This window comes from Sinohyriopsis cumingii, chromosome 7 (genome assembly GCF_028554795.1).
Source record: "Sinohyriopsis cumingii isolate HCF-2022 chromosome 7, ASM2855479v2, whole genome shotgun sequence".
Lineage (NCBI taxonomy): Eukaryota > Metazoa > Mollusca > Bivalvia > Unionida > Unionidae > Sinohyriopsis > Sinohyriopsis cumingii.
In genome coordinates this window covers 115,632,776-115,657,236 of record NC_142967.1, presented here as the reverse complement: position 1 = coordinate 115,657,236, position 24,461 = coordinate 115,632,776, and the positions used below count along the sequence as shown (strand labels likewise).

The window sequence follows — 24,461 nt, the reverse complement described above, 5'->3', positions numbered from 1 at the left end:
TGTCTTAAATAAGCACGTATGGCTCCAGTTGAAGCATGCAAGAACGGAAACAAATAATGTGAATAGATCAATTTTATTACGTTATCTGGCTATAGGAACAATGGAAATGGTTAAATTAAATATCGGTGAAACGATCAGAAAAAAAAAACAATTTTGGCAAATGGATAACTTTTCACATTAAATATTTTAAATCAAGCAGGTAATTTAGGCAATCCAATACATGTAGTTTAAAACTAGAATACTTGAAGGAAGTATATACAGAGGGTATATTTTCAGAGAAAAACTATTTGCATATGACAAGCAAACTGACACTTAAGAAAGGTTCAAATATTCTGAAAACAAAACAAACGCAAATACATATATATATATATATATATATATATATATATATATATATATATATATATATATATATATATATGTATATAATTTAAATAGAAGGGTTATGAGCAATCTTAAAAACGTTGTTAGCTAGCTGACATTAATATTGAAACTTCCAACAGTTGCTAACTATCTACCATTAATACTGAGTCTTTTAACAGTTGCTAACTAGCTGACATTAATGTCGAATCTTTAACAGCCAGCTGTTAGCTAGCTGAAATTAATATCGAATCTTTAACAGTTGTTAGCTCGCAGACATTAATGTCGAATCTTTAACAATTATTAACTAGCTGACATTAATGATGAATCTTTTAACAGTTTTAACTAGATGACATTAATATCGAATCTTTTAACAGGTATTACCTACCTGACATTAACATCGAATTTTTTAACAATTGTTACCTAGCTGACAATAATATAGAATCTTTTAGCAGTTGTTAACTAGCTGACATTAATAACGAAACTTCCAATAGTTGTCAACTTGCTATCATTAATGTCGAATCTTTAACACTTGTTAGCTAGCAGACATTAATATAGAATCTTTTAGCAGTTGTTAACTAGCTGACATTAATATCGAATTTTAACAGTTGCTAACTAGCTGATATTAATAACGAATTTTAACAGTTGTTAGCTAGCTGACATTAATAACGAATTTTAACAGTTGTTAGCTAGCTGACATTAATACCGAATCTTGTAGCAGCTGTTAACTAGCTAACATTAAGGTCGAATCTTTAACAGTTGTTAACTAGTTGACATTAATATCAAATCTTTTAACAGTTGTTAACTAGCTGACATTAATGTTGAATCTTTAACAGTTGTTAGCTAGTTGACATTAATAGCGAATCTTTTACAGTTGTTACCTAGCTGACGTTAATATCGAATTTTAACAGTTGTTAACTAGTTGACATTCATATCAAATCTTTTAACAGTTGTTAACTAGCTGACGTTAATATCAAATATTTTAACAGTTGTTGCTGGCTGAAATTAATATTGAATCTTTTATTAGTTGTTAGCTAGTTGACATTAATAGCGAATATTTTGACAGTTGTTAACTAGCTGACGTTAATATCGAATCTTTAACAGTTCTTAGCTAGCTGACATTAATATCGAATCTTTTGACAGTTGTTAACTAGCTGACATTAATATCGAATCTTTTAACAGTTGTTAACTAGTTGACATTAATATCAAATCTTTAACAGTTGTTAACTAGCTGGCATTAATATCGAATATTTTAACAGTTGTTAACTGGCTGACATTAATATTGAATCTTTTATTAGTTGTTAGCTAGCTGACATTAATATCGAATCTTTTAACAGTTGTTAACTACTTGACATTAATGTAAAATCTTTAACAGTTGTTAGCTAGCTGACATTAATATCGAATTTTAACAGTTGTTGGCTAGCTGATATAGTGCCATTCAAACAACTGACAGAGAAAGATCGCTTCATAATATCACATACTGAAATATGTGCATGATTGAATTATCCGTCAATACAAATTCTCTCACAAAGAGTGATTTAAAAAATGAACCAGCATCACAAAAAAGTGAATTCCACATATTGTGAAGATGCATATTTCTTAGAATTAACACTTAAAAATAATAATGATAATAATAATAGTAATGGGAACTTACTGCTGCACGTAATATCTAGAAGCTCTAAGTGCTTTATGATATTAGATAACACATAAAAAAATATACAACTAAAAGGATTACAAAAACAAACATCATGAAATTACAAAACAAAATGAAGATGTTAGGTTAGGCTGGAAGTCATGCTTTAGTTTGGTTCTGTTTATCATACCGAGGTTTCTCAGGAGCAAACAGAGATGAAGGGTTGGGAACTGATACAGTGAGAAGGCATTTGATGCAGAGGTGATCTGATGCAAGTTCATGTGACACCCATGAAGAATGTTGAATATTATCATCAGGTCTATGAATAATCCAGTCCAAATGTGACCATGCTCATGAGTGGGTTGGCTTACTGTTTCAGGTTGAAAATGTGAATATAATCTAGGAATGTTGATGTATCGATTTCCAGGACAGTCAAAGTGAAAGTTGAAGTCTCCAAGAACAATCAGGCTGCCACCTATCGAATTTTCATACTCCAGGAGGTTAAGAAACTGCTCCAACAAGAAAGATTCAGTAAACTTGGGTTTTTTTTCTTCATCTAGGATAAGGGTGGTAGAGGCAGAAAATATGGACTGACATTTGTTCCATTGTGAGACAGGTTTCAACCAGTTTAAATGGTGCATGTTTGAAACAAAAGTTTTAGTTGGGTTAAGATGGTGAATTATGTAGTTCTCTGCAATGACAGTATTTCTGTATCCAGAGGAGTGGCATGGTAACAAATTGATGGAGTAACCAGAGAGTGTTAGACCCACTCACTTTGGTTATATATATATATATATATATATATATATATATATATATATATATATATATATATATATATATATATATATATATATATATATATATATGGAACAGTACCTTTAAAAAAACTCTGAATGGTAAAGAGGAAAAACTACTGTTATAAATCACAAGCACCATAAGAAATACAAAGATTGTGTAAAATTTACAATAGCAGTAAAGTAGAGAAATGATATAATTAAAATGAGGAATCAATGTATACTTATTTTGTATGTTTAACATTTGTCAATCATTGTAGATTTGTATACTGTACTTTAAGATAATAGTCATTTGTAAAGAACACACTTACTAAAATATGAGTTCAAGGCATAGCCTTGCTTACAAAGCTTTGTTCTGGAAGTAAACTTGTTGAAAATTTGATGAAATTTTCCAACAGAACTGACATCTAAGGAATTCCAGGTTATTCTGTTATGTCATAGGTCAGGTGACAGTTTGTATACAGATAGGTGTTTTGTAAACGAGGTCTTCATTCCTGTTTAATGTCAGTTTTTGGGTATCTGTGACCAGAGGCTGTAGTTGTATTCAGATATAATTCTAGAGAAATTATTAAAAAACTCTTTGGAATTACCTAAAATGCACGGTGAATGATTAAATTTTTTGGGGGGTTTTGTAGTGAATTCATTCAAAGGTATTTTGGATTACATCAGCTTGGTACATCAGCACATTCAGAAACATTATTCATCAGTACATTTAAGATGATCAGAATTCATTTGATCATTCTATAATTTTGGACTTGTGATAGGACATTAAGGATTATTTGGGATTTAATTTTAAAACTGTTTTTTAAATTTTCACTTTCTAACTGAAAGAAGTAATTTTGTTTTAAATTAGATGCAAACATGTTGGCTTTGCTTCCTTATATTACTTATTTTAAGACAATAGAGTCGTAACAAAAAGATTAAATAATGTCTGTTTTATTTAACAGCACCTTTAGCATTTTCTTAGCTGTAGTGTAGAGGAAATGAGATATAAATGCCTCTTCCAAGAACACCATGAGGCTGGTGACCTGGCCTGGCCTGGCCTGGTTGGGTATCATACCCTTGACCTTTGGATTATGTGAGCTACCTCAACTAGTTAGAGGATTATATATGAATAGGGAAAAAGGAAAACAAAAATGATAGCTAATCATCCAGAACAACATAAAATTTACACCAGGATTTCCAGGCAGCATATTCCTACTGTTGTGTTACCTGTGTGCAAATGTAAAATAAATATGACTCTACTGTTGATTATTTTGCAACAGTGATAGCTGATGAAATAAACTATATGCAAAGATAATGTATTGCCTGGACATACTTCTTTAAGCAATATACCAGAATATATACAAATTATATCAGGCTAGAATTACTAAGAGCATAAGGTTATTAAATTTGCAAAATGAGTGCACAGGTACTTAATTATTTGACAGGAAGATTATGACGCATAAATAAATGATATCAAAAGATTTCACAAACCAGATTTGTTATATGTGTAATTGGTGGTTAGGGTATTGTTTGGTAACATAATGGCATGATAATACAAATCAATTGGATCATCAGATTCAGTTACATTTGGCAGAGAAATAGTTGTTTAAACTAAATAAATGTAAATTTTTAAAGAAAATAACTTTTCTCTTTGTTTTGAAAACAGTGATACCATCCAAGCAGCAGTAAAATGTTTCTTATACAGCTGGTGGCTTCCTAAAAGATACCCATATTAATAATAATAATAATGAGGACTTTTTATAGTGCCTAATCTTTAGAAGCTATAAGTGCTTTACAATATTAGACAATATATATAACATAAAAAAACATATATAATGATATGATTACAATGATATAACTTCGTTTTCATAGTGGAAATACTGAGTATACGATTGTCAGAAGATGAGCGTTAAGTATCTTGTTGGTGTGTACAAATGGATGAGGTCGGATAGGTATGTTGGACTGGAGTCTGTCAGTGAAACATAGCACAGAGAACAAATTGTGTGTTTGATTCTGCATCAAATGGATAGCCAGTGTAGCCCAGTACAAAGCAGCGGGGAGGTGTGGTCTGATCATGGTACTCTAAGGATGATCAGCGCAGCTGTGTTTTGAACTTTTTAAGTTTCTGGAGTTGATATTGAGATGAATAAGACAGAATTGAGTTACACTAGTTTATTCTTGAAAGTACTAATGAACACAAACATGTTTTAGTGGCATCAACTGAAAGATATTTGCAAATGTAGCTGATGCTTCTCAGCTCAATATATGCAGCCTTGCATATGTTCATGACATGTTGGTGCAATGTGAGAGTACTGTCCAGAGTAACACCCAGGTTTTGTACTTACAGTGTGAATTTAATGTTTGTGTTGCTGATATTTATTGTTTGAGGAAAAGGATGTAAATAAAAAAGTCTTTGTGTTCTGATCAGAATGGCTTCAGTTTTATCATCATTCATCTGCAGCTTGTTACATGTCATCCATGATTTCACATCAGAAATGCACCTCTCTACACCTTGGATGGCAGCATCAACTTCAGTTGGGTGGCTAGATTTGTATATTTGGGTGTCATCAGTGTACAGTTGGTGAGACACTGGATGATGATCTATGACACTTGAGAGCGGCTGAGTGTATAGAATGAAGAGAACAGGTCCAAGACTGACCCTATGGAACACCACAACATAGATCAACTGGGCTGGAGTGTTTTCCATTTGAGGACAAAATTTGTGTCCTGTTGACTAAGTAGGACTTGAACCACAGTAAGGCTGAATCATGTATGCCAAATACATGCTGGAGACGGTGAAGTAATATATCATGGTCTATTGTGTCACATGCTGCAGACAAATCAAGGAGGGTGAGGACTGTAATCTTTCCGCTATCCAAAGCAGAGAGAATGTCATTAACTACTTTTAGAAGAGTTGTTTCAGTACTGTGGCAAGGGCAATATGCAGATTGTACATTTCTAAAAAGACTGTTTGAATTCAGATGAGATAAATGTTGGGATAGAAGAACCTTTCTAAGATTTTGTATGTGATGTGACGTGATGTGATTTTGATTTTTAACGTAGCTTTAACAATTTTTCAGTCATATCACTATGATGTCTGCAACGTGGCAGTTTATAGTGATGTCTAGCACTGGGGCATCATGCTGCAGACATGTAGCATGATGTCCCACCCAGTCACATTATGATGACATCGGGCCGACCAGTCCTAACACTAACCTCTTAATGCTGAGCACCAGGCGAGGCAGCTGTTAGTACCATTTTTGTAAGTCTTTGGTATGACTCAACCGGGGATCGAACCCAAGACCGCCTGCATCCAAGGCAGATGCTCTAATGACTAGGCCACCGGAGCGGTAAGATTTTTTATAACGGGACATTAGAAACTGGGCGGTAGTTCTTTAAATTGTTATGGTCGAGTGTTGGTTTCTTCAGCAGAGGCTTTACAATGGCAGTTTTGAAAAATGATGCGAATTCCCCGGATGACATAAAGGTATTAATAACATCAGTTAGTGAAGACAATACTTAAATCCATAGAGACAGGTTCAAATGATGCTAATGGTTGTTGCTGAAATTCTGTATTGCAATGGAATGGTGATGATGAATTGTGTTGTCAAGCTTATCTCTAATGGTTTGTACTTTGTCATGGAAGAAATTTGCAAACATGTCCTGAAGGTCTACTGGAGAGAAAGTAGTTGGAAGTGGTGTACATTTGTTCCTTGACATTAGCTTGTTAGTAATCTCAAAGAGCTCTTTGCAGCTGGAGCTTTCCATGTTCTTAGGGAAATATTGGTAAATATCAAGTGTTTAAGACTGGAAAGACCTTGAAAAAGACCCTCACCACCTGTAGCATTGACCACTGCCTATGGGTAACACAAGCTGTTGACAGTGAAAGCTGGCGATGTACAGTTCACCGGGTCACTGCCACTTTTGAACAAAACAGATGGGCCAGATGGGAGGAAAAAAGATGGTGAAGAAAAAACCGGGAACCATCGGCAGCACCCACCATAACCAAGACATTCTCCGGCAGCATCTGTGTACAGACGTGCCTGTCACTTATTGGGCTCATCAGCTACCAGCACATGTGCAATAGATGTGAACATCTCCCTTCCTAAATCTTTGCAAGTGAAGTCAAGCCAACAAGGACTGGATAGGTTAAATCTTGTTCTACTCCTAAAAGTTCTAACATTAAGAATATCCATGTCAAACAATGTTTGTCTCCTTATGTTTTCAAGACTACATTGTTGGCAAATATGCACAATTTTTTCCCCCCACAGTGTGCAACTTAATGAACAGTTCTGTGCATGACAAATAGGCTGTGACATATTCTTTTCTTTTCAGATTGATATTTCAAGCAACTTTTGATAAAAAAATTCAATGGATGACCAATAGACAGTGTTATACTATTTGCTTTTAAAAATGGTGCTTAAAGCAACTTTTGATAAAAATAATCATCATCTGCATCAGGTAATTAATTATATTATTTTATCAGTCATTTTCAGGGTCCTGGATTGGAAAAATAAAGGTTGACAGTTTATGGTTATGCATTATCAAACAGGTATATCAGAGACCTTAAAAGTGTGCAAATCCAATTAAAGATTGACTGACAAAGGATCCATTATGTGATGATTGTGATGATCCTTCAACTAAAGACAACAAATCATTGAGCAAATTGAGCCCGACCAGGAATCAATCTGGTCATTACCATAATTATCTGCTGCAATCTCCTCTGACCCCCGATATCCCTGACAGTTGTGCAGCAAGGCAACATATTGATCTTCAACCTTATGAACTAATTTATGTAACTTTTTATTTCTAGAAACATTCCTGCCATAAAGCATTCATTGATCTGCCACTAACGTCTACTGATTTTTCTCATTTGGAATAGAAACCTGATAATCGAAACAACAGAAGGGTCATCTGCAGTGGTTGTATGAAGAAGTGGCCGAGGTGAGGCAGGCCCGCATGCGCATATAGTAAACCAAACAGTTGCAACATTTCCTTCACAGGAATCCACTGCCAGACTGCCTGATGGAAATCAATTCTGAGACATCGAAACTCCTTGCAATATGCATGCTAGGAGGCATAAACATTGAGATGAGTGAAAGATGGCATAGAAATGTGGACAAAATACTGTCAGATTGTAGCATTTGACTTGTCCAAGTTTGCAAGAAATTATAGGTTAGTTAAAGTGCATTTAGCTGGTTTTTGGCACATAAGAAAACTCAGGGGTGGGGTGGAGTGGTTACATGTAGAATTCGGTCTGAAACTATCTCTAATGCCTGCCTTGCAATCTTCAGGTTGCAGTGTAAAGCCAGAATCATCTGTACAATGTTGGTCCAATTTGTTTTATTACTTTCTGTTTTTTGCAAGAGCATATTCGTTAACTATTTTTTAATGTTTTTTTTCTTCCTGTAATACATTTTGCTTCAGTAGTTGGGTGCATTTATTATGTAAATTTAGTATCAGCGTTACATTTCAATATAAAGCATCATCACTACTCTGCTCTTCAGTATCTGAATTTGCAATGGAGTCAATATTCTGTAAAATCTTTGCTCAAATATTAATAATAATAAATATATAACATAAGACAAATTGAAAAATACAATATGTGACTTTAAAAAGAGAGGCTTAATGAAAACCAAAACAATGTCCAGCAAATATCCTCACTAAGAAAGCATAATTATTAAATATTTGTCAAAGGATTAAGAACAAGAGAAAATGACTATGCATTGGGATCTGTGGCATATCAGTACAGCTATTCATGGCTACCTAGTGTCAAGTAAATTTAGGTATTAGAAAAGCAATGTCAACAGAAAAATGGAGTAAAATCCTAATAACACAAAGTCAGTTCTTGATATAAAGGAAACTCTTTGAATAAAAGTCCGAAGATCTTCTCATCTGGAATATCATCATAGGATGCCTCCTACAGTAAAAATATTGCATCATCTCGTGACATACAGAAGGGTACATAGAATCTATTCTACAAACCGAAGACTGCAAATAGTGTCGGGGGTGGGAGGTGTGGGAGGTGGAGGAAAGGTAACTGTTATGTGAACCAGAATGAAAGCTACTTAACTTTTAATGTAAAACCTACTAGAAGTTTTAAATAGTTAAATATTGCACAAATTTCATACAATCAAAATGCAAAAAAATCTGTACAAGAAAAATAAACAAAACTATATGTATTTATGGGTCCTATGAATTGAATCAGGTGCATAAACCCTCTGGATAAGCATACAGATTTATCTGGTTAAATGGTTAACATATTAGTAATCTGAATGAACTTTCAATTAACTGGTAATTTCAATTAACAAGTAAAATTTGCAAACAAAAAAATTAAACTAAATGCTAATACAAAAGAAATCAATAATAATACTGAAGCACAGTTACATGAACACTGTCACAGATAAATTATAAAGTAGTCCTCGAGAATGTTTTAAAAATTATTTGCATCTAAAATTGCATAACATATAGTATATAGTATATGAAAAAATTATACCTCAACAGAAGACAAATATGAAAATATTTATGTACCTCATCAAGTCATCCCCCTATTAAGAACAAACTCAAGTGACATAAACCTCTAACAAGGTCAACAACACATGCATATAAATATTATTGCATGTTCAATCACCTTTGCCTATGTTGACATTTATCACATCTCTGTATAATGCATTTTGTTTCTTTATGCTAAGTGGGTTGTTTGCTTGGTATGAAGATCTGTATTAAGAAAAGTATAAATCAAGTGGGAAAATATTGATAACAATAATATTACAAAGTGATATATGAAACCCACCCAACTGTGTAAAATATAACCATATCATTTAAATACAAAAATAAACAAGTGTGTCAAAATTTCAATTATCTAATTTGATGTTGAATGGTTTTTGTACAATTGACATTGATAAGCTTCAGGGTGTGGACACAACAAGACCATATCATGATGCTGTACTTACTTCACACATTATTCTTGAACTGTGTAGTTTTTCAAGCGAGGAAATGATATTGATTTCCATTTATATTACACTGTAACAATATCAAATGTTATTAGAAATAGAATATGAAATGCCCATTCTCATTAACTTTTTATTTCTATCACAATTTCTTTTTTATTGCTTTATCTCTTTTGGTAAATTCCAACTGTTTCTTAACAAATTCTATTTGTTCAAAAGATTAAAAAGAAAACAAAATAACAGAATATTCCATATATCCACAATTTATACTCAAACTAAGGAGGCCATTACATGTTTGACACTCCCTCACATCAATGCAAGTGCAGAAAGATCCATTTCTGAGAAAAATTCAACAAGCCATTCGGGGAAGTTTGAACAACAGTACCATCTAGCCTCTAATGAGTGCAAAGATGGATTATATTATGTATATCTATATTGTGTGTTTAAATGTTCTCCTTGTTTGTAGATTATATTTTAAGATAATGATCATTTGTAAACAACATTTTACAGAACTAATTTTTGTCCATGATTGTAGATTATGTTTAAATTCAACGATCATCTGTAAGCAACATTTTTACATAAGTTAATTGAGATGGCAAATAAATTAGAGATTTACTTCAAATTTATTATAAGAATTGCACAGTCAGCTTAATTATCCTGTACATGAATTAGAGGCTGTGTGTAAATATGAAATATATATGTATACTGTCACTGTCACATCATTAATAACCCTACCATTGCTATTGTTCACTCTCCACTGATATGCTATCATGTTCACATCATGAATCCTGCTAGAGTTCGCTACTGTAGCATTACTGTTATTATACTTCACTCTGCAATGCTATCACATTCACACTACTCCAGTGTTGCTATAGTTCACTTTACACTTGTATGCTATCATGTTCTTGTCATGGACTGAGAAAAATAAGTTCTGCGATGTGTCAATAAAAGACAGATGGTAAATGAAACTATCAGCAATGCAGTGAAATGCATGTAAACAGTTTTCTGCATGAAGAATATAAAACAACAATTCCTAAAATATCATGGAATTTCAGCAGCAAATGAAATGATCCTCTCTCTCTTGTTACGTATACTTAATTTAGTTGTTTGTTTGGTTTAAATTGTTTTTTTCTTCTATTACTTGCTATTGTAATGTAACATTGTTTACTGGATTTGATATTTTCCAGAATTGATTTTTTTCACATTTTTTTAATTTTCAATACAAACAACTAATAAAGAAACAATGTATCTAGTTGCTGACCTTGTTCCAAAATCAGTGACAATTTTGGTAAACAACTTTTTTTTATAATTGTCTTTCTCAGAGTAAGAATCAGTAAATTGAGTCAAGTTCATACCTGGACTACATATCAATAAGCATGTGTCAATTGTTAAACAAACTTCTATTTTCCAGAAGGATGAACTTTTGACCCTCATCCAAGAATCTGTTTTGCATCCTAATTAGGTGTATAACTGATGTTCTGATAAAAGTGATATCAGTCTGCTTTAACATCTGACACGTTAAGTTGTATTATGCTGTGACCAGTTTGGGCTGAATTATATTTTTCTTCAAATTAGTGAATTCAAGTGATTATTTTCTCTGGAAATACAAAAGTGCTCTGATATAATTCTTGGACAAAGACATTCATTGGAATTTATTAGGAACTCAGAACTGGAATAATATTTTCTGTGTTTCAACAAGAGACTGTTGACACATTAGTCCAATGCTGGCTATTATAGACGTCATCGCCTTCCATCTTGATTTTCATTGGGATTTGAACTGAGATTCACTCAGAACTTTTCACTGATAAGACTTGTGATTTTTAATTCTTGGATTAGTTTTGGATTTAATTTGTAAAACTGTAAGTTCATTTTCCTCATTTTTCACTTTTTATTCTAGGGAAATAAATCATTTGTCAAATTTTACAAAGCCTGTTGTCTTCACTCTTTACTGTTACTTATTTTAAGAGCATAGACTCATAACACTATATATATGTGTGTGTGTGTGTGTGTGTGTGTGTGTGTGTGTGTGTGTGTGTGTGTGTGTGTGTCTGATTACAAAACTGGCTGCTGGTGTTGTTATTGCTACATTTAGTTGACTTTCACTGTATTTTCATAGAGTTTGTTTTCGCCTGCAAAAGAAAATACACAACGCACATTACATTTAGTAGCACATGAGTGATTTACAATGAAAACCCATTTAGATATCAAGCTCTGAATTCTCTCCCTTTCATACAGTATTAAATGTAAAAAGAAATGGTTTAGGTTTATTGTATTTGTTTCTTCCAGTTTTATCAATAAATCCTATAGACATTGATAATTATTACAAGTATTGCTAAACTGTATGTGTATAATATATACATGCGTATGTACAGGTGTGTTTGTGTATAATAAATACATGTGTGTTTATGTGCATGCATATGTGTGTATAATATATATATGTGTGTGTTTGTGTGTGTATGTGCACGCATGTGTGTGTGTAAATATCTGAAACCTATATATCTTGTTAATTCTTGAGTGGCTTTTTCTGGGTTCTTACAGTTTGTTCATCTATTATGGTGTTATACTTATGGATATATATTAGAAAACAACATTTAATTATTCAACCTATACAGTAAAAAGAACATTGTTAGAATTCAATTTTCAATCAAGAATAGATAAAAAATGAAATGATGGAATTACAATATACATGTAAGAAGTACCGCCATTATAGCTCTAACAATGCATACATTCAATATGAAACTGAATAGCTCAAGTCTAACCAGTCACATGGCTAATTAGTATAATCTTATTGGTTTCATTTTTCTTGAATGACTCACCATAATTAATTTTTTTGTTTAAAGTTTGATTCTTAGTGCAATCATATCCTGGATTTTCAGTATGCACGTGTGTGTGTGATCTGGATTTTTAAGGCAGCCCTAATAATTTTCCAGTCATATCACTAAAATGTCTGCGGGCATCATGCCACAGACATGTAGCATCATGTCCCACCCAGTCACATTATCCTGACATAGGCCAACAAGCCCTAACACTAACCTCTTAATGTCAGAGTGCCAAGTAAGGAAGCTGCTAGTACAATTTTTTTAAGTCTTTGGTATGACTCGGCTGGGGCTTGAACCCGCAACCTCCCATATCCAAGGTGGACACTCTAATCATTTAGGCCACCAGAGTGGTAACTGGATTTTGTTAAAGCTTAATTAAATTTCAGTCAATAAAACACTTATCATTTGGTATTCCTTATCACAGCAAAAATGCCTAACATAATTCTGAGAATTAATTTGGTTTTACCCTCATTAAGTCCTGGTGAACTCAGAGAGCTGTACATATGGACTTGAGATAATTGTTAAACATAATTCTGAGAATTAATTTGGTTTTACCCTCATCAAGTCCTGGTGAACTCAGAGAGCTGTACATATGGACTTCATTAGTCTCACATGGCTGAAGTTTGTCATACAACATTTGACCAGTTAATGGTTTTGGACCAGATGAAATTCTGAAATTGAGAATAATCCAACTAAACATTTCTGAAATAGGTTTAAATTTTTGTCATTTCTGTACAAAGATAAGTTTGTGTATGCATGCATGAATGGATGTGTTAATTGTGTAATAAATTTTAATTATGAGATATACCACAAATGTAATAGCACTAGATGGATAGATAGATAGAGAGATGGATGGATGGATAGATGGATGAGTGGATGAATGGGTGGGTGGGTGAGTAGGTGAACAGACAGACAGACAGACAGATAGATAGATAGATAGATAGATAGATAGATAGATAGATAGATAGATAGATATGCTTTTCATCACCTGACATCAGTAGATTTCAAATCTGAAAAAATGGTGGGATTTCAAATGTGAGACAAAATTATATATTAACTTTATTAGAATTTTTAGGGTTTTTTTTAATTGAATTTCCTTTATTCTTTGTTTGACTACATCATAACATTATTCACACCAGAATAAACACAGAAATCTCATAATAAGTTATACATATCTATGTTTTCTGAGCCAAATATGTCTCTGTACAGTTGTGTTCATGTAAAATCAGAGACAAGGAGTAATAATAATAATAATAATAATAATAATAATAAAGACTTTATTTAGAGAAGGTAACTCAATTATTTACAGAACTAATCTACCTTGAGGCCTTCTATCTGTTATGTACAATATATACAGTATATACAACATGATTTGAAGAGTCTGGCTTGACACTAAATAATTAATTTTAAAATTCAAAGTATCAAGCCTGGAACACATGCACAGGCATCAGTGAAAACATAAATATATATAAAACATAAAATATCATCCTGCATTGAAAAATTTCGCTATGAAAATGATGCAAAATTACAGAAAAGCAGGCAGATTTAAAAAAAAAAATTCTTTACAACAGCATTCTAGTAATTTTAATGCAATAAAGACATTTAGCTAAATATGTCTCTGTACAGTCAATTAATGTAATAATCAAAGACACTGAGTCAAATATTGCACTGTACAGTCATTTTAATGTAATAATCCAAGACATTTAGCCGGATGTCTCTGTACACTCATATTAATGTAATAGTCAAAGTCACTGAGCTAAATTTGTTACTCGTCATTTTAATGTAATAATCCAAGACACTTAGCCAAGTATGTCTCTGTACAGTCACAGTAATGTAATAATCCAAGACACTATGTGAAATATGATACATGTACTGTACAGTCATATTAATGTAATAATTAAAAAATAGGCATTACCATTAAGTGCTTCATACTGACTTGACCCTATCTGACCAGATTGAAGAGCTTCATATTCTGTGGTGTTGATATCACTTCTGAAGGCAGCATTGATGTACTCAGGGTCTTTGCTGCCATGGGCCTAAATACATAAAAGACCAGAATTCGACAAAAATTCACACAACTTTTTACTATTAATAAAATATAATGACATGGGACATGGACATGTCCTAAGTAGACAAGTATGAAGTATGGCTGGAGCTAGTTCACTTGTTACTATTCAGAAGTATATTCTATTTTGACGTGCAGTTCTTTACTAGCTCACTAAAATTTTTTATCAATTTTGATGTGCATGTCTTTTATAGCTGATTAAAGGAAATTATATATTTAATAATTAAGTGCACAAAAAAGTGGGTTTCTTAGCCACATGGGATATGCATCTTTCAACCACATTATCAAAAACTACCACATTTGATGGGTGAGTGTTTTCCATACTGATGGGTAAAACTAAAACCAGCTCAGGACCAATCAAGCAAATTTTGTCTGATGAAAAGACAAAATAATTTAAAATACTCTGCAGAGCATAAATAACAATAATTTTGAGTGTTCTGCCAGATGCCATAAATATTTCATGGTTTTAACAATTTCAGTATCAAGAGATAACAGGTTTGGATGGAACAAAAGCATAGTGAACGTTAGTCGTATTGCAAAATAAAAATCAAGGGAATAACATGCAAGTTTGTCAAATCCAAGCATAACAAAGAAAACATGAAAAATTTTCATTTGTTCGGATTACAGTCAATAATAATAATAATGGTAAACATCATCAATCTTGATAGCAAGAGTGATAAAATAGTACGAAAAAAAGAAGGAATAAATTATATATCTGAAGTGAATAAATAAAGAAATTTATAAGCAGCTATATTTACAGAGTACATCTTGAAGATCTGATAAAATTTTACATCAATATGTAAACATTCATATGCATGAAAGGATTAAAAGATTACTTAAATAATATTTCCTTTTTGTTGTATTTCCAGTTGATTTGTTGAAAACACCTAAAGATAGTTTCTCAAGCATATTTTCTGGATGTTTTTATATCATTTTGGCTGGCAAAAAGAACTGTATTACAGTATTTTAAACATGATATTCAAAGTACATTTGCTTACAACAATGTCAACCATGGCGACAAATTAAACTGAATAAAACAAAAAAATTAAGAAAAACTGAAAGACTGGTTAACAAAACTATCTACCAGTACAATACACAAGCAAGCTAGAAAAAGATTTATATACAGAAAGATCTATGAAAATCACGTGGTTGAGTAGCGCCGGTGACCAAAACTGTAGACATGCAACCATATGAAAAATACGATAAAGACGAGATATATTCTGATAGATAGACACAATGGTTTTTGTTAACTTTTTAAAGTGAGAAATTAAGCCAGTGAGGATTCAATTTGATGAAAGTTATACAAAAAGAAAGTTAAATCACTTTTGGCTTTTCAAAGTGAGAAATTAAGCCAGTGAGGATTCAATTTGATGAAAATTATACAAAAAGAAAGTTAAATCACTTTTGACTTTTCAAAGTGAGAAATTAAGCAAGTCATGATTAAATTTGATGAAAATTATACAAAAAGAAAGTTAAATCACTTTTGACTTTTCAAAGTGAGAAATTAAGCAAGTCAGGATTGAATTTGATGAAAATTTTACAAAAAGAAAGTTAAATCACTTTTGACTTTTCAAAGTGAGAAATTAAGCCAGTGAGGATTCAATTTGATGAAAATTATACAAAAAGAAAGTTAAATCACTTTTGACTTTTCAAAGTGAGAAATTAAGCAAGTCAGGATTGAATTTGATGAAAATTTTACAAAAAGAAAGTTAAATCACTTTTGACTTTTCAAAGTGAGAAATTAAGCCAGTGAGGATTCAATTTGATGAAAATTATACAAAAAGAAAGTTAAATCACTTTTGACTTTTCAAAGTGAGAAATTAAGCCAGTGAGGATTCAATTTGATGAAAATTATACAAAAAGAAAGTTAAATCACTTTTGACTTTTCAAAGTGAGAAATTAAGCAAGTCAGGATTCAATTTGAGGAAAATTATGCAGAAGGAAAGTTAAATAAATTTTAACTTTTCAACCATAACAAAAAGCCTCATAGTGGAGACATCAAAATGAAAAGGTTTAAATGAACCCTAATACAATAAAGTGGAAGTTTTTCACTCGAAATGAAAACCAGGAAATGGGTTGATGTTTCACTAATGCTAACTAAGTGTCTGACATCTGTTACACTACAAATTGCTTGCATTAATCTACTCTCATTTTCTGTAGAGTTCTTATATAATACTCCATACATCTAACATAACACATGATCACTCAGATACATGCTTTATGTATGATTATGTTGTAACCAGAGCTGGCCTTAGGCAGATTGGACTGTTTTGGCCTAATTGGGCCCTGCACTCACAAAAATGCCTCATGCGTTAGAAATTGTTAAAAATATATCTATAATGAGAAAGTAATTTTAAAGCCATGGAAGAAAATGTTAAGTTCAATATCTTATAAAACTTATTTAAAAGTTTATTTCCAGTTGCTGTGTTCACCAGGGGCCCAATCCGTAAATCCACGGAGCCCTGCCAAAATGATCCAAATCAGAACCCACGTTTGCTAAGCCCATTGCTGGTTGTAACCATAATCAGTTGATGTTTGTTAATACCAATTAGGTGATATAAAAACAAACCCACTTTTCACAATAGATTTTAAAATCATATGATTGCAGTAATTTAAATTCAGCTAGGCAAATTAATGATACTTGCCATTGTAAAATTTAACAGATGCAACACAAAAGAACTCACGCAAGAAATGGTTAACAAACCCCAGGAATTTAAAGAATATATAGCAGTGGCAGTAGTAATAGTAGTAGTAGTGGTGCTTTTTATCACAAAATTGGATGGTAATAAAATTTAAAAATGGATTGCATGTAAACCCCCAGGAAAATAAATATTATGACAAATATGTAAACATGAAGCAGACATGATTATAAAATGTAAAATGTAACAAATGTGATAGTTCTATAAAATGTACATAAATACAAAGTGTTAGTACTCTATAATCTTAAATTGACCACAGGGGAGAACTGATAACCATGCTGTGGTTCAGGAATACAAAATTCAAGTGCTTTATTTGAAACACTGATTTAAGCTGTTTCTAAGTGGGGATGAATTTGCATGCCAAAAGGTGAAATGGTGTTTGTTTTTTAAATGTAGACGTTTTTAGTATTTGTGCCTAAACATTACATCATTGGCAGATTGAGATGGACTAGAAAACAGGATGGTATCATATCAAAAAGTCAATTGTATTTGTCGGAGATAGAGCAATTGTTCACTGGCCTCAACACAGAGGCATTTCTGAGTGGGAAGTTCTGATGCAAACAGAGTCAAAGTTCCTGACTGTGTATTGAACAAAGCTTCTACAAGTAAGATTCACAAGCTGATCCATACACAACTGAGACACAGTGAAGTTTCCATCTTACTCTAATGACTAAGGTCTTAAACTAAGTAACAGAAAAGAGGGAAAACTAAGAAGCTTTTAAAATTCAACAAATAATTTATTTCCATAAAGTGCAAAGTGAAAATTTAAACAGAACTTACAGTATTGTGAATTAAATCCCAAATATCCCTAAATTTTTTATCACAAATCCAAATGTATTAAGTTGCAATAGAATTCCCATGGTGTTCTAAATAAACACCAATACTGACTGTGTTAATGTGCTTGTATTCTCAAATGTCCTAATGTGCCAATGTTCTGGAATGTGGCGATTTGTGAGGTCTTCTGATGTATCACATTAATATAATCCAAAATGTCCTTGTCTTAATTCACTAAAATTCCAAATTAACGTTTTAGTCCAACAATGTTATTGAGAACCTTATAATTCCAATGAATAATAATTTTAATAAATTCATTCACCCAAATTTTAAAACTGATCACAATTGTAAGACTAACTCTAAAACAGATGCTAATGCAAAATAAATAATTTTTTCAAGTAAACAACATTTTATAAATAGCTAAGACACAATAATAAAGCCAGTATGTAGGTCAGTCTCCTCTCTAAAATATTAAAAATTGTCCACAAGTTTAGGAATTTCCAAGCAGAAAACTGATGCCCTAAACCAGGGGTGGGCAAACTATGGCCCGTGGGCCGCATGCAGCCCACCAAGGGCTTTCATGCGGCCTGCCAAGGGTTTTCATGCAGCCTAGGAACAAGTCATCATTCGCATTGACTCTGTTTATGTTACTCTGTTTATCAAAAAATGTGCTTCTTTTGAAGTTTAAGTTGAAGTTTTTAAATATTAACAACATATTAACAACTGAAAATTAATTATGATGTTATTTTTTTTTTTGCTATTTCAAATGCTAACTATTTTACTTAATGAACTATGTGGCCCGTGACAAGGTGTAAATTTGTGCATGCGGCACTTGCACTGGAAAGTTTGCCCACCTCTGTCCTAGACAAATGTTACAATAAAACATGTTTATTATATCTGTTAATAGTGATCTGAATATTTAATCTATATTCAGAGAGAAATATTGTCTGTGCATTATGTTGATTACAAAATAAATGTCACTGATCAGGTAGAGAATAAGCTTGCTTTTGGACAAAATTCAATTACAAATACAGATATACCTAACATATAGTCATTGAAAAAGCCAACAACAAGGAACTTTGGATATGCTGGGCCAGAAAAGCTCCCTAAGGTTACAGAGTTGTTCCCCTAGTGTTCTATGACAACTATGAAACTTGAGCATTGTGGGATACTATAGTTCCTATAGGAATTTAACATTACATATGTGACTATAGCTTTCTATGGGAATTCAAATGATGGGCTGGTATAATAATCTTTAACACTCAGTGCTACTATAATTACAGGTAATGGTAATTTAATATTATGTATGTGAGTATTGCTCTTTATGGAAATCAAGAATGATTGGCTGGTATTGCCCTCAATGAGAATTTTGGCATCGTCTGTCACGTCAGCCATCCATGGGAATTTATCCCAGCGGATGGCACTCTGGGACCCTGTGGAAACTGAACAAGACTGATCACTATAGATAACATTGAAAATCGTGATATGAAACAATGATATGGATATACAGCCAATTAAACATCTAAAGACAGAAAGTAACTCACTCTTGCAGACAGACACTCTTTCTTACAAACCAACACCCACTTTTATGCTCCGGACACATTCTTGAAGGTCTGTCATTCTTTGTCACTAGCCCTTACAGTTAAAGGCAGAAAAAATGTTGTCAATGCAAAGCTGCAAAATTATTATAAATTTGACATAATATTTTTTGTATTTTTGGTATGTGAGAGTTACATTACTTTTCTTTTCTTAAACAGGAAGCAATCATACATTGTAAGATTATAATAGCTTCTGCATAATCACCACATAATATTTTAGAGGAAAACTATAAATACATATTAGTGAATGAATAAAAAATGAATGATTTAACAAATAAAGGAAAAAGTACTGTCATTAAAACTGATCATATGGATAGAAGGGGCATTGCAGCTTTAAAAAAAATAATTAAAAAAAACCCCACCTTTACAAACAAAACATTGATTGATTGTATTTTAATGGCACACCAACACTGATAGGCTATTTAGTGCCATACAAAATGTTATATGTATAATCGTTTAAAAATTGTAAATAGTCTGATATTGACAAGCGATATCAAAACCAAATAGTTGAAATTAAAATAACCATTATGAAATGATGACACAAGTCTATCAAGAAACCAGGAGACAAGAGATGACTAACTCAGTTATGTTCTGCATTGCCTGACATGAGTCAATGGTCTTAGCGCAAGTACATTTTAGCAGCTTTGATGATCAGTTAACTAATCCATATGCATCACCACAAAATGTGGTCAAAATGTGCAAAAAAGTTCACTGTGGTATTATTATGTAAACATTCTCATAATAACATTATTAACAGAATACTACATATTAATTTGAAATGCCTTGTTTGAGACATGAAGAGAATACTACAAATTAATTTGAAATGCCTTGTTTGAGGCATGAAGAGAATACTACATATTAATTTGAAATGCTTTGTTTTAGACGTGAAGAGAATACTACATATTAATTTGAAATGCCTTGTTTGAGACACGAAGAGAATACTACATATTAATTTGTAATGCCTTGTTTGAGACATGAAGAGAATACTACATATTAATTTGAAATGCCTCATTTGAGACATGAAGAGAATACTACAAATTAATTTGAAATGCCTTGTTTGAGGCATGAAGAGAATACTACATATTAATTTGAAATGCCTTGTTTGAGACGTGAAGAGAATACTACATATTAATTTGAAATGCCTCGTTTGAGACATGAAGAGAAAACTACATATTAATTTGAAATGCCTTGTTTGAGGCATGAAGAGAAAACTACATATTAATTTGAAATGCTTTGTTTGAGACATGAAGAGAATACTACATATTAATTTGAAATGCCTTGTTTGAGGCATGAAGAGAAAACTACATATTAATTTGAAATGAATTGTTTGAGGCATGAAGAGAATACTACATATTAATTTGAAATGCTTTGTTTGAGACGTGAAGAGAATACTACATATTAATTTGAAATGCTTTGTTTGAGACGTGAAGAGAAAACTACATATTAATTTGAAATGCCTTGTTTGAGGCATGAAGAGAAAACTACATATTAATTTGAAATGAATTGTTTGAGACATGAAGAGAATACTACATATTAATTTGAAATGCCTTGTTTGAGGCATGAAGAGAATACTACATATTAATTTGAAATGCTTTGTTTGAGACATGAAGAGAATACTACATATTAATTTGAAATGCCTTGTTTGAGGCATGAAGAGAATACTACATATTAATTTGAAATGCCTTGTTTGAGACATGAAGAGACTACTACATATTAATTTGTAGTGCCTTGTTTGAGGCATGAAGAGAATACTACATATTAATTTGAAATGCTTTGTTTGAGATGTGAAGAGAATACTACAAATTAATTTGAAATGCCTTGTTTGAGGCATGAAGAGAATACTACATATTAATTTGAATGCTTTGTTTGAGACGTGAAGAGAATACTACATATTAATTTGAAATGCCTCGTTTGAGACATGAAGAGAATACTACATATTAATTTGAAATGCTTTGTTTGAGACGTGAAGAGAAAACTACATATTAATTTGAAATGCCTTGTTTGAGGCATGAAGAGAAAACTACATATTAATTTGAAATGCTTCGTTTGAGACATGAAGAGAATACTACATATTAATTTGAAATGCCTTGCTTGAGGCATGAAGAGAAAACTACATATTAATTTGAAATGAATTGTTTGAGGCATGAAGAGAATACTACATATTAATTTGAAATGCTTTGTTTGAGACGTGAAGAGAATACTACATATTAATTTGAAATGCTTTGTTTGAGACGTGAAGAGAAAACTACATATTAATTTGAAATGCCTTGTTTGAGGCATGAAGAGAAAACTACATATTAATTTGAAATGAATTGTTTGAGACATGAAGAGAATACTACATATTAATTTGAAATGCCTTGTTTGAGGCATGAAGAGAATACTACATATTAATTTGAAATGCTTTGTTTGAGACATGAAGAGAATACTACATATTAATTTGAAATGCCTTGTTTGAGGCATGAAGAGAATACTACATATTAATTTGAAATGCTTTGTTTGAGACATGAAGAGACTACTACATATTAATTTGTAATGCCTTGTTTGAGGCATGAAGAATACTACATATTAATTTGAAATGCTTTGTTTGAGATGTGAAGAGAATACTACATATTAATTTGAAATGCTTTGTTTGAGACATGAAGAGACTGCTGCATATTAATTTTTAATGCCTTGTTTGAGATGTGAAGAGAATACTACATATTAATTTGAAATGCCTCATTTGAGACATGAAGAGAATACTACATATTAATTTGAAATGCTTTGTTTGAGACATGAAGAGACTACTGCATATTAATTTGTAATGCCTTGTTTAAGATGTGAAGGGAATACTACATATTAATTTGAAATGCCGTGTTTGAGACATGAAGAGAATACTACATATTAATTTGTAATGCCTTGTCTGAGGCATGAAGAGAATACTACATATTAATTTGAAATGCTTTGTTTGAGACGTGAAGAGAATACTACATATTAATTTGAAATGAATTGTTTGAGACATAAAGAGAATACTACATATTAATCTGAAATGCCTTGTTTGAGACATGAAGAGAATACTACATATTAATTTGAAATGCCTTGTTTGAGGCATGAAGAGAATACTACATATTAATTTGAAATGCCTTGTTTGAGACATGAAGAGAATACTACATATTAATTTGAAATGCCTTGTTTGAGATGTGAAGAGAATACTGCATATTAATTTGAAATGAATTGTTTGAGAGATGAAGAGACTACTACATATTAATTTGAAATGCCTTGTTTGAGATGTGAAGAGAATACTACATATTAATTTGAAATGCTTTGTTTGAGACATGAAGAGACTACTACATATTAATTTGTAATGCCTTGTTTGAGGCATGAAGAGAATACTACATATTAATTTGAAATGCTTTGCTTGAGATGTGAAGAGAATACTACATATTAATTTGAAATGCCTTGTTTGAGACATGAAGAGACTACTACATATTAATTTGAAATGCTTTGTTTGAGACATGAAGAGACTACTACATATTAATTTGTAATGCCTTGTTTGAGGCATGAAGAGAATACTACATATTAATTTGAAATGCTTTGTTTGAGATGTGAAGAGAATACTACATATTAATTTGAAATGCCTTGTCTGAGGTATGAAGAGAATACTACATATTAATTTGAAATGCTTTGTTTGAGACGTGAAGAGAATACTAAATATTAATTTGAAATGCCTCGTTTGAGACATGAAGAGAATACTACATATTAATTTGAAATGCTTTGTTTGAGACATGAAGAGAATACTACATATTAATTTGAAATGCCTCGTTTGAGACATGAAGAGAATACTACACATTAATTTGAAATGCTTTGTTTGAGACATGAAGAGAATACTACATATTAATTTTAAATGCCTCGTTTGAGACATGAAGAGAATACCACATATTAATTTGAAATGCTTTGTCTGAGACGTGAAGAGAATACTACATATTAATTTGAAATGGTTTGTTTGAGACATGAAGAGAATACTACATATTAATTTGAAATGCCTTGTTTGAGACATGAAGAGAATACTACATATTAATTTGAAATGCTTTGTTTGAGACATGAAGAGAATACTACAAATTAATCTGAAATGCTTTGTTTGAGACATGAAGAGAATACTACATATTAATTTGGAATGAATTGTTTGAGGCATGAAGAGAATACTACATATTAATTTGAAATGCTTTGTTTGAGACATGAAGAGAATACTACAAATTAATCTGAAATGCATTGTTTGAGACATGAAGAGAATACTACATATTAATTTGAAATGCCTCGTTTGAGACATGAAGAGAATACTACATATTAATTTGAAATGCTTTGTTTGAGACATGAAGAGAATACTACAAATTAATTTGAAATGCCTTGTTTGAGGCATGAAGAGAATACTACATATTAATTTGAAATGAATTGTTTGAGACTTTTTTGGAACAATGATTTATTCTTTATTTTTTGGGTGTGTAAATTTTAATGTCAGTTCTTTATTTTATATAACATTTTCAATTTTGAACCAAGAAATAATAACACACAAATCCTTATCAACATTTGTTTGTTCTTGCATCCCAATATGTGATAATTCTATACAACCTCTAGGCAAACTAATATCCACACCAAAGGAAACAGTTTGGAAAAATTCTACACTCAGAATGATTTAGTCTGAATTGTTTTTCTTCATTTCTTTTTAATTTCTTGTATTTTACATCATGAGCTAAATTTCTGTTTTTCTAAATTTATTTTAAATTCTGGAAGATATTTATTTTCGGTTG

General features: G+C 31.9%; 1 protein-coding gene across 1 annotated transcript in view; it reads right to left on the bottom strand.

Moving 5' to 3' along the window:
* Positions 1-2,823: 2,823 nt before the first annotated feature.
* Positions 2,824-24,461, bottom strand: part of LOC149795971 (uncharacterized) — a 95,299-nt gene continuing 73,661 nt past the window's right edge. The window contains exons 10-13 of the mRNA XM_089963905.1: positions 14,460-14,580; positions 13,533-13,554; positions 13,100-13,215; positions 2,824-11,854 (exon numbers count right to left, since the gene is read on the bottom strand). Coding sequence (XP_089820031.1) covers positions 11,814-11,854; positions 13,100-13,215; positions 13,533-13,554; positions 14,460-14,580 — 300 coding nt within the window. The 3' untranslated portion in view covers positions 2,824-11,813. The remainder of the gene's footprint in view (positions 11,855-13,099; positions 13,216-13,532; positions 13,555-14,459; positions 14,581-24,461) is intronic.